We start from the raw sequence: 12,456 nt of genomic DNA, 5'->3' as shown, positions 1-12,456 counted from the left end.
AAATATCGGCTAATAACAATTCAGACTCCATTCAAGTTAATGATAATGATATTTCTCCTTGAAAACTGTGAAAACCAGTAAATATCAGTCCCTATAAACAGAACATTCGTAACAGTAGAAACTTAAATATTATACTCGGACAAAAACAGCTATTATTTATGTAATTCTTGTTGTAGGCCAGGCACCAGCTGTGGGTATGTTATCTTATTTAATCCTCTCTCACGCACACACTGTAGGAGGTAGATTTTCAATATCTTCATGGATAAACGGAAGCTCACAGAGTGTAAGTGATCTGCATGGAGCTGCAGACTGGAAGGGATTCTGTACTTTTTGGTTAGCAACTTTTTAGAGCTTCATTAAATTTTCTTTTAATTTATTTTTTCTGAGTAAAATTCTAGAAAATATTCAAAATCTCTGGGGCTGTGATCATTTGACATTAGTTTACTGCTTCAGTGAGTTGTTTGGCATAATTACCTTGCTTTTCTTTTATGTTTAAGCCATGGCAACAGGTGCAGTATAGAGCAGACCTGACAAGAATATGTCCCAAGAGTTAGATCTTTTTTAAACTGTAGTTTTGCCTATCAGTGGTTCTAGTAAGTTATGGAACTTTGACTTTCCTTTAAAGGATTATTCTGCCCAAATTTGGGAGCCTGAGGTTTTCAGACGGGAAAATAATTTATTTCAAAAATTTTTTTCAAGATAATCTTTTCTTCTGAAACACTCCAGAAAGAATGTGGCCCTAATAGTGGATTATCCCCATTAAAACAATTTTAACAATTTAGAGATTTAAAAAGGAAAATTTTGACTCCAAAAAATTGTTTAAAGCATCTAAATTCCTTTTTTTAAAATTTTTTTATTTATTTATGATAGTTCACACAGAGAGAGAGAGAGAGAGAGAGGCAGAGACACAGGCAGAGGGAGAAGCAGGCTCCATGCATTGGGAGCCCGACGTGGGATTCGATCCCGGGTCTCCAGGATCGTGCCCTGGGCCAAAGGCAGGCGCCAAACCACTGTGCCACCCAGGGATCCCCTTAAAGCATCTAAATTCTTATAAGCATGGACTGTTTTCTACATCTTGTCTTTTGCTAATACTGCTTTTGAATACATCTCTTGAGTCAAATTTAGTAACTTCCTGAAAACAAATATTTTTAATTAATCACAGTTCAATGGCAGCCCAGGTGGCTTAGCAGTTTAGCGCCTGCCTTCAGCCCAGAGCATGATCCAGGAGACCTGGGATCGAGTCCCACATCAGGCTCCCTGCATGGAGCCTGCTTCTCCCTCTGCCTGTGTCTCTGCCTCTCTCTCTGTGTCTCTTATGAATAAATAAATAAAATATTTTTTTTAAAAAATCACAGTTCAAGGCATCAGTTCGTTTATGGAAGGCAAACAATATATGAAGACTACAAGAACAACATCAAGATCACCACAACTCACAAAATCTGCATTTTACATGCAGTATATACTATTTCTATTCTTTATCTTGTTTTAATATCCTTATCAATAGTGATGAGTTTTACTAGGCAGAGAGTTCTCAATATCCAGTTTTTTCTTTTTCTACAATAATATTACAGTGTTCCATAATTTACCCATGGGCATTTAATACTGCAGTGCTCTGATCTAAGGACCAGCAAACTCTGGCCCACAGGCCAAATCTAGCTCACAACCTCTATGTGTATGTTTTGTAAAATAAGAGTTTTTTCATTTATTTTAAATGGTTTTTAGATAAGTACCTGAACAAAATAGCCTTGATTTTGCCCCTTGACTCAAAATGTCTAAAATATTTACTATCTGGTGCTTTTTGGAAAAAATGTGCTGACTTTGAATGTATTATAATTTTCTGCTTATAAACATTTATATCAAGTCCACGTTAAGATTTGACCTTGACTTAATGCAACTTGAAGAGACTCTAGAGGTAGAACAGAAAACAGGTATAAATATTGCTGAGGTCTCAGACTCTGAAATGCTGGCTGTTTGGTTTGCACACACGCATTATTCACCGTGCGTATGTCCTATGCAGGCCAACTTGGTGGTACAGGAGAATCGCTACATCTTGGCCATGCAGGATCTGCAGAAGGCCCAGGCTGAGCTGGATGACAAGCAAGCAGAGCTTGATGTGGTGCAGGCTGAATATGAACAGGCCATGACCGAAAAGCAGGTAACTGTTCTCTGGCATGGAATGGACTATCATACACCAACATACCTATAGTAGACCCTTCCTTCCTTTGCTGCTTTCTTTTTCCAAGAGGTTGGTTCTCAGCAGGGATTGATTTAATGTATACATAGTACATAAACAGCACATAATCCTTCACTAAACCCTAGAGTTTGTTTCTAACACACACTAAGGACCTTGGTGAGAGGTTGGGATGGTCAGCTAAGGTAGGAGGCATTCTGGAACATATCTGAGTCCTCTTATTGATGGTGGCAAAAACAGCCTGCCATGTAGCACATTTTGTTATGTTTTTCAAATCATGTCTCCTACTTTATCTTATTAAATCTTTGAAATAATCTTGCAAGGTAAGCAAGGTGAATATTTTTATATATAAAAATATACTATATTTTATATATTTTATAGTCCTTTTGGAGAAAGAAGAAATTTATATATTTTATAGTCCTTTTGGAGAAAGAAGAAGTCCAGAGGGTGGCTCCTCATCGTAGGGCTGAACAGTCTGAACTAGACCTTGGCCTTCTGGTGTTCACTTCAGGCCTCTCTGCTGGACTAATGTGATTGGCCACATGGTTGCATCTGATGACAATAACCATCTACAGTCTTCTCAACTTAGTCTACAAAATAGCAGCTGTAGAATCTTTCAGAATCTGGGTTCATACATTTCTGATCTACTGGGCTATAGGTTATTTATCTTATTTATACCAATTACTCCAGCTCCACTGGGACTTCTTTCCTTTTGGATATCCAGGAAGCTTTAAAACAGGCCAGTGTAGCTTAGGCTTCAGAGCTCCTCATGTGCACAGGCTCCTAGGTGCTAGGGTTCCTGGGGCTTGTAGGGTGTTTTAGGGGGAGGGAAACCAGGTTATGATTGGCATGCATTTGTGTATAAGCATTCAGATAAAATACCTAGAAATTTCAGAGGAAAGGTACCTGAGTTTTTAAGTCACCAGGACTTTGTCATGATTTTTTCCCTTTCGATCTATATACTCATTTACTTGGGAGTTTTGTATTTGTAAATCTCTAATGATTTTCTTGAAGTGGATGGACCCCACACATTATATAAGCTTCTGGCGCTACAAAATATGTATTTGCCTCTGGTAAATCCTGTGTTTGGTAAATAAGAGATAGATTCACTCTGTTCTTTCCTTGATTTTGTGGACTTTCCTCCTGCCCATTTTGTCTTCATTGGTCATGATTGAGATTCCTGCTGTGATAGCCCAGTTTCTTATGGGAGTCCCAACAAGAGAACCTAGATGAACACTTCAGTTTTACTCTGTGCAAAATGTGTGATACTTCAGCTCCTGAAGGCAAAATAAGAGCCTTTTAGAAATTTTAGGGAAGTAATTGTATAACACCTATTTGGGTTTATTTCTTTTTTTTTTTTTTTTTTTTTTAAATATATTTTTTTTAATTTTTATTTATTTATGATAGGAACACAGTGAGAGAGAGAGAGGCAGAGACACAGGCAGAGGGAGAAGCAGGCTCCATGCACCAGAAGCCTGATGTGGGATTCGATCCCGGATCTCCAGGATCGCGCCCTGGGCCAAAGGCAGGCGCCAAACCGCTGCGCCACCCAGGGATCCCCCTATTTGGGTTTATTAATTATACTCTTTGAGATTCAGTTATCATCATATAAAGAGAAAATCAGCATTGCAATTTGAAAGTCTACTTTAGAAACTACGAGGAAGGTGTGATAATTATTTACTGTGGTGGACACTCACTTATATTTGGAGGCGCTACTGAATATACTGAAAATATTTTAAGCCTCATGTTACCATGTTTGAATTGTAACATTTTTGCATTAGTTCATACAATATGCTTTTTTGGTTTTGAGCATCTACTGCTTGTTAGGACCATACAAGAGGTGCTACTGTAAAGGTATGGCTCTGACTTCAACACTTGTTTCCACAAATGTCAAGTTTTTTTAAAATTAACACGAAATCTACCTGTGAGTCCATCTGCTTCTAACGTGCTGGCATTGAACCTGACCTTTAGTCACTTTGTGGCTCCTTTCCCCTAATGAACTCCATGGGAGTCCAGGGGGCTTACAGAGGACTTACAGAGGATGGGTAGGGGAAGGGCCTTGAATCCAGTTCATCACAGTCGGACGCCTAATCTCATGAACCAGGTCTGTGCTGTCCCCTGAAGGAGTGTGTGCCCTGTTCTTCTACAGGGCAGTGCCTTCATGGGGGTCAACTTCCCTCATCCTTCTGGACATCTAGTTACACTCTTGGGAACACTACAGAGAGTGGGCCGGGGCACTGCCCCAGGAACCCAGGGAAGTCTGCTCACTGCCCCAGCCAGGCTTAGAGGGTAGAGCTGCTCCTGGCTCCTGCACTCTCAGAAATCTCCTCTCCCTTCCTGCTACTTACATCCCCTAAAGAAGTGTGAGCTACCCCCGCCCCCCCAAAAAAAAGCCAGAGAGGAGGGCCCCGGCCATTTTCTTATTTGGCCAATTGAGAGTGGAGATGGGGAATTTTGGGAAGAAAACTTAATCTTAAAAATGTCTTTTACATGAAAAGTTTGTTTCAAAGGTAGGCAGAAATAAATTATTTATAATATTCTTCCCAGCTGGCATTTTTCTCCTTGGGGAGAAACAAACAAATAAATAAATATGGGCAATATAGATGTAGGAGTATACCTCTGCTGGGCTTTTAGGTTTCCTTCACTAAGTCTAGGGGGAAAGGAAAATAGAATCCCAGAGAACAAACTATAATAAATATCTTGCTTTTGAAAAACACGGTATTGTGTTATAATTACAAAAGCAGTTCGTGTTCCTTAGGGAATCCTGGAAATGAACACTAAAAATATTTGCTCTTTATCATTTCCTATCTGAACATTTTCCTTGATTTATGTATATTTGAAAATATGTGTAAAGTATAACACTCGAATATATAATATAATTTAATACATACTGTTTTAAATTGAATTTTCAGCTTAGTAATATATTATGAATATCTTTCTTGGTTATAAAAATTTTTACAAGACAATTTTTAATGGCTACAGAGTATTCTTATTCACTGGTATGCCATAATTTATTTAAATATTTCTCTAGTATTAGACATTTAGCAGATATAACATAATTATGCATTATGTGTAACATATACGTATGTTATAAAAGAACCTCCTGTGACTGGTCCTGTAGCTAAATCTTTATCTGTCCCCACTATTATTTCATACATATAAGTTTCTACAAGTAGCATTGGCAGTTGTCTTAAAGAGAAAGAAGATTATGAGTTTTTAAGAATGGAACATTGAGTGGTAACAGTGTATGGAAGCCTGGTTCAAGGTATTTTACTGACACACAGAGCACCAGAGAGGGATCAGCTGAGTCAGGTGTCACTGGTATTTGTGAGAAAGCCTCAGAACAGAACAAACTGAAGATAATCTAAAGCTTCACCTAAAGTAAAAGGAGATGTGGACTTAGATAAAGCATTAATGATGCTAGAACTTTAACATGAGAGAGAATCCTGATTTTCTTTTTTTATATAACAAATTTATTTTTTATGGTGTTCAATTTGCCAACATACAGAATAACACCCAGTGCTCATCCCGTCAAGTGCCCCCCTCAGTGCCCGTCACCCATTCACTCCCACCCCCTGCCCTCCTCCCCTTCCACCACCCCTAGTTCCTTTCCCAGAGTTCTTTATGTTCTGTCTCCCTTTCTGATATTTCCCACACATTTCTTCACCCTTCCCTTATATTCCCTTTCACTATTATTCATATTCCCCAAATGAATGAGACCATATAATGTTTGTCCTTCTCCGATTGACTTACTTTACTCAGCATAATACCCTCCAGTTCCATCCACGTTGAAGCAAATGGTGGATATTTGTCGTTTCTAATTGCTGAGTAATATTCCATTGTATACATAGACCACATCTTCTTTATCCATTCATCTTTCGATGGACACCGAGGCTCCTTCCACAGTTTGGCTATTGTGGACATTGCTGCTAGAAACATCGGGGTGCAGGTGTCCCGGCATTTCATTGCATCTGTATCTTTGGGGTAAATCCCCAACAGTGCGATTGCTGGGTCGTAGGGCAGGTCTATTTTTAACTCTTTGAGGGACCTCCACACAGTTTTCCAGAGTGGCTGCACCAGTTCACATTCCCACCAACAGTGTAAGAGGGTTCCCCTTTCTCCACATCCTCTCCAACATTTGTGGTTTCCTGCCTTGTTAATTTTCCCCATTCTCACTGGTGTGAGGTGGTATCTCATTGTGGTTTTGATTTGTATTTCCCTGATGGCAAGTGATGCAGAGCATTTTCTCATGTGCATGTTGGCCATGTCCATGTCTTCCTCTTGTGAGATTTCTCTTCATGTCTTTTGCCCATTTCATGATTGGATTGTTTGTTTCTTTGGTGTTGAGTTTAATAAGTTCTTTATAGATCTTGGATACTAGCCCTTTATCTGATATGTCGTTTGCAAATATCTTCTCCCATTCTGTAGGTTGCCTTTGAGTTTTGTTGACTGTATCCTTTGCTGTGCAAAAGCTTCTTATCTTGATGAGTCCCAATAGTTCATTTTTGCTTTTGTTTCTTTTGCCTTCGTGGATGTATCTTGCAAGAAGTTACTGTGGCCAAGTTCAAAAAGGGTGTTGCCTGTGTTCTCCTCTAGGATTTTGATGGACTCTTGTCTCACATTTAGATCTCTCATCCATTTTGAGTTTATCTTTGTGTATGGTGAAAGATAGTGGTCTAGTTTCATTCTTCTGCATGTGGATGTCCAATTTTCCCAGCACCATTTATTGAAGAGACTGTATTTTTCCAGTGGATAGTCTTTCCTCCTTATCGAATATTAGTTGACCATAAAGATCAGGGTCCACTTCTGGGTTCTCTGTTCTATTGCATTGATCTATGTGTCTGTTTTTGTGCCAGTACCACACAGTCTTGATGACCACAGCTTTGTAGTACAACCTGAAATCTGGCTTGTGATGCCCCCAGATAAGGTTTTCTTTTTTAAAATTCCCCTGGCTATTCGGGTTCTTTTCTGATTCCACACAAACCTTAAAATAATTTGTTCTGACTCTCTGAAGAAAGTCCATGGTATTTTGATAGGGATTGCATTAAACGTGTAAACTGCCCTGGGTAACATTGACATTTTCACAATATTAATTCTGCCAATCCGTAAGCATAGAATATTTTTCCATCTCTTTGTGTTTTCCTCAATTTCTTTCAGAAGTGTTCTGTAGTTTTTAGGGTATAGATCCTTTACCTCTTTGGTTAGGTTTATTCCTAGGTATCTTATGCTTTTTGGTGCAATTGTAAATGGGATTGACTCCTTAATTTCTCTTTCTTCAGTCTCATTGTTAGTGTATAGAAATGCCACTGACTTCTGGGCATTGATTTTGTATCCTACCACACTGCCAAATTGCTGTGTGAGTTCTAACAATCTTGGGGTGGAGGCTTTTGAGTTTTCTATGTAGAGTATCATGTCATTGGCGAAGAGGGAGTTTGGCTTCTTCTTTGCCAATTTGAATGCCTTTAATGTCTTTTTGTTGTCTGATTGCTGAGGCAAGGACTTCCAGAACTATGTTGAATAGCAGTGGTGAGAGTGACATCCCTGTCTTGTTCTTGATCTTAGGGGAAAGGCTCCCAGTGCTTTCCCACTGAGAATTATATTTGCTGTGGGCTTTTCGTAAATGGCTTTTAAGATGTCGAGGAATGTTCCCTCTCTCCCTACACTCTGAAGAGTTTTGATCGGGAATGGATGCTGTATTTTGTCAAATGCTTTCTCTGCATCTAATGAGAGGATCATATGGCTCTTGGTATTTCTCTTGCTGATATGATGAATCACATTGATTGTTTTGCAAGTGTTGAACCAGCCTTGTGTCCCGGGGATAAATCCTACTTGGTCATGGTGAATAATTTTCTTAATGTGTTGTTGGATCCTATTGGCTAGTATCTTGTTGAGAATTTTTGCATCCATGTTCATCAGGGATATTGGTCTATAATTCTCCTTTTTGGTGGGGTCTTTGTCTGGTTTTGGAATTAAGGTGATGCTGGCCTCATAGAACGAGTTTGGAAGTACTCCATCTCTTTCTATCTTTCCAAACAGCTTTAGTAGAATAGGTATGGTTTCTTCTTTAAACGTTTGATAGAATTCCCCTGGGAAGCCATCTGGCCCTGGACTTTTGTGTCTTGGGAGGTTTTTGATGACTGCTTCTATTAACTCCCTGGTTATTGGCCTGTTCAGGTTTTCCACTTCTTCCTGTTCCAGTTTTGGTAGTTTGTGGCTTTCCAGGAATTGTCCATTTCTTCTAGATTGCCTAATTTATTGGCGTACAGCTGTTCATAATATGTTTTTAAAATCGTTTGTATTTCCTTGGTGTTGGTAGTGATCTCTCCTTTCTCATTCATGATTTTATTTTTTTTAATTTCTTTTTTCATTAATTTTTATTGGTGTTCAATTTACCAACATACAGAAAAACACCCAGTGCTCATCCCGTCAAGTGTCCACCTCAGTGCCCGTCACCCATTCCCCTCCAACACCCGCCCTCCTCCCCCCTTCCACCACCCCTAGTTCGTTTCCCCGAGTTAGGAGTCTTTATGTTCTGTCTCCCTTCCTGATATTTCCAACATTTCTTCTCCCTTCCTTTATATTCGCTTTCACTATTATTCATATTCCCCAAATGAATGAGAACATACACTGTTTGTCCTTCTCCGATTGACTTATTTCACTCAGCATAATACCCTCCAGTTCCATCCACGTCGAAGCAAATGGTGGGTATTTGACGTTTCTAATGGCTGAGTAGTATCCCATTGTATACATAAACCACATCTTCTTTATCCATTCATCTTTCGATGGACACCGAGGCTCCTTCCACAGTTTGGCTATTGTGGCCATTGCTGCTAGAAACATCGGGGTGCAGGTGTCCCGACGTTTCATTGCATCTGAATCTTTGGGGTAAATCCCCAACAGTGCAATTGCTGGGTCGTAGGGCAGGTCTATTTTTAACTCTTTGAGGAACCTCCACACAGTTTTCCAGAGTGGCTGCACCAGTTCACATTCCCACCAACAGTGTAAGAGGGTTCCCTTTTCTCCGCATCCTCTCCAACATTTGTGGTTTCCTGCCTTGTTAATTTTCCCCATTCTCACTGGTGTGAGGTGGTATCTCGTTGTGGTTTTGATTTGTATTTCCCTGATGGCAAGTGATGCAGAGCATTTTCTCATGTGCATGTTGGCCATGTCCATGTCTTCCTCTGTGAGATTTCTCTTCATGTCTTTTGCCCATTTCATGATTGGATTGTTTGTTTCTTTGGTGTTGAGTTTAATAAGTTCTTTATAGATTTTGGAAACTAGCCCTTTATCTGATATGTCGTTTGCAAATATCTTCTCCCATTCTGTAGGTTGTCTTTTAGTTTTGTTGACTGTGTCCTTTGCTGTGCAAAAGCTTCTTATCTTGATGAAGTCCCAATAGTTCATTTTTGCTTTTGTTTCTTTTGCCTTTGTGGATGTATCTTGCAAGAAGTTACTGTGGCCGAGTTCAAAGAGGGTGTTGCCTGTGTTCTCTTCTATGATTTTGATGGACTCTTGTCTCACATTTAGATCTCTCATCCATTTTGAGTTTATCTTTGTGTATGGTGAAAGATAGTGGTCCAGTTTCATTCTTCTGCATGTTGATGTCCAATTTTCCCAACACCATTTATTGAAGAGACTATCTTTCTTCCAATGGATAGTCTTTCCTTCTTTATCGAATATTAGATGACCATACATTTCAGGGTCCACTTCTGGGTTCTCTATTCTGTTCCATTGATCTGTGTGTCTGTTTTTGTGCCAGTACCACACTGTCTTGATGACCACAGCTTTGTAGTACAATTTGAAATCTGGCATTGTGATGCCCCCAGATATGGTTTTCTTTTTTAAAATTCCCCTGGCTATTCGGGTTCTTTTCTGATTCCACACAAATCTTAAAATAATTTGTTCTAACTCTCTGAAGAAAGTCCATGGTATTTTGATAGGGATTGCATTAAACGTGTAAATTGCCCTGGGTAACATTGACATTTTCACAATATTAATTCTGCTGATCCATGAGCATGGACTATTTTTCCATCTCTTTGTGTCTTCCTCAATTTCTTCAGAAGTGTTCTATAGTTTTTAGGGTATAGATCCTTCACCTCTTTGGTTAGGTTTATTCCTAGGTATCTTATGCTTTTGGGTGCAATTGTAAATGGGATTGACTCCTTAATTTCTCTTTCTTCAGTCTCATTGTTAGTGTATAGAAATGCCATTGATTTCTGGGCATTGATTTTGTATCCTGCCATGCTACCAAATTGCTGTATGAGTTCTAGCAATCTTGGGGTGGAGGCTTTTGGGTTTTCTATGTAGAGTATCATGTCATCAGCAAAGAGGGAGAGTTTGACTTCTTCTTTGCCAATTTGAATGCCTTTAATGTCTTTTTGTTGTCTGATTGCTGAGGCGAGGACTTCCAGTACTATGTTGAACAGCAGTGGTGAGAGTGGACATCCCTGTCTTGTTCCTGATCTTAGGGGAAAGGCTCCCAGTGCTTCCCCATTGAGAATGATATTTGCTGTGGGCTTTTCATAAATGGCTTTTAAGATGTCGAGGAAAGTTCCCTCTATCCCTACACTCTGAAGTGTTTTGATCAGGAATGGATGCTGTATTTTGTCAAATGCTTTCTCTGCATCTAATGAGAGGATCATATGGCTCTTGGTATTTCTCTTGCTGATATGATGAATCACATTGATGGTTTTACGAGTGTTGAACCAGCCTTGTGTCCCGGAGATAAATCCTACTTGGTCATGGTGAATAATTTTCTTAATGTGTTGTTGGATCCTATTGGCTAGTATCTTGTTGAGAATTTTTGCATCCATGTTCATCAGGGATATTGGTCTGTAATTCTCCTTTTTGGTGGGGTCTTTGGTTTTGGAATTAAGGTGATGCTGGCCTCATAGAACGAGTTTGGAAGTACTCCATCTCTTTCTATCTTTCCAAACAGCTTTAGTAGAATAGGTATGATTTCTTCTTTAAACGTTTGATAGAATTCCCCTGGGAAGCCATCTGGCCCTGGACTCTTGTGTCTCGGGAGGTTTTTGATGACTGCTTCAATTTCCTCCCTGGTTATTGGCCTGTTCAGGTTTTCTATTTCTTCCTGCTCCAGTTTTGGTAGTTTGTGGCTTTCCAGGAATGCATCCATTTCTTCTCGATTTCCTAATTTATTGGCGTACGGCTGTTCATAATATGTTTTTAGAATCGTTTGTATTTCCTTGGTGTTGGTAGTGATCTCTCCTTTCTCATTCATGATTTTATTAATTTGAGTCTTCTCTCTCTTCTTTTTAATAAGGTTGGCTAATGGTTTATCTATCTTATTAATTCTTTCAAAGAACCAACTCCTGGTTCTGTTGATCTGTTCCACAGTTCTTTTGGTCTCGATATCATTTAGTTCTGCTCGAATTTTAATTAACTGTCTTCTTCTGCTGGGGGTGGGGTCTATTTGTTGCTTTTCCTCTAGTTCCTTTATGTGTAAGGTGAGCTTTTGAATTTGAGTTCTTTCCAGTTTTTGAATGGATGCTTGTATTGCGATGTATTTCCCCCTTAGGACTGCTTTTGCTGCGTCCCAAAGATTTTGAACAGTTGTATCTTCATTCTCATTAGTTTCCATGAATCTTCTCAATTCTTCCTTAATTTCCTGGTTGACCCTTTCATCTTTTAGCAGGATGGTCCTTAACCTCCACGTGTTTGTGGTCCTTCCAAACTTCTTGTTGTGATTAAGTTCTAATTTCAAGGCATTATGGTCTGAGAATATACAGGAGACTATCCCGATCTTTTGGTATCGGTTCAGACCCGATTTGTGACCCAATATGTGGTCTATTCTGGAGAAAGTTCCATGTGCACTTGAGAAGAATGTGTATTCAGTTGAGTTTGGATGTAAAGTTCTGTAGATATCTGTGAAATCCATCTGGTCCAGTGTATCATTTAAAACTCTTGTGTCTTTGGAGATGTTGTGTTAAGAAGACCTATCAAGTGTAGAAAGCACTAGATTGTAGTCACCAATATAAGTGTATTATTATCTAAATATATCTTAACTTTGGTTATTAATTGATATATTTGGCAGCTCCCACATTCAGAGCATATATATTGAGGATTGTTAAGTATTCTTGTTGGATAGATCCTTTAAGTATGATATAGTGTCCCTCTTCATCTCTCACTACAGTCTTCGGGGTAAATTTTAGTTTATCTGATATAAGGATAGCTACCCCTGCTTTTGAGGGCCATTTGAATGGTAAATGGTTCTCCAACCTTTTATTTTCAGGCTGTAGGCGTCC

The 12,456-nt window shown here is 39.2% G+C and overlaps 1 protein-coding gene across 1 annotated transcript in view; it reads left to right on the top strand.

The window, feature by feature from the left end:
- Positions 1-12,456, top strand: part of DNAH5 (dynein axonemal heavy chain 5) — a 217,189-nt gene that overhangs the window by 158,446 nt on the left and 46,287 nt on the right. The window contains exon 61 of the mRNA XM_072752730.1: positions 2,018-2,155. Within this exon, the coding sequence (XP_072608831.1) occupies positions 2,018-2,155 (138 nt within the window). The remainder of the gene's footprint in view (positions 1-2,017; positions 2,156-12,456) is intronic.

The sequence above is a fragment of the Vulpes vulpes genome, chromosome 3 (genome assembly GCF_048418805.1).
Source record: "Vulpes vulpes isolate BD-2025 chromosome 3, VulVul3, whole genome shotgun sequence".
Classification (NCBI taxonomy): domain Eukaryota; kingdom Metazoa; phylum Chordata; class Mammalia; order Carnivora; family Canidae; genus Vulpes; species Vulpes vulpes.
The sequence above is the reverse complement of the archived record's forward strand: the minus strand, read 5'-3'. Positions and strand labels throughout refer to the sequence as shown.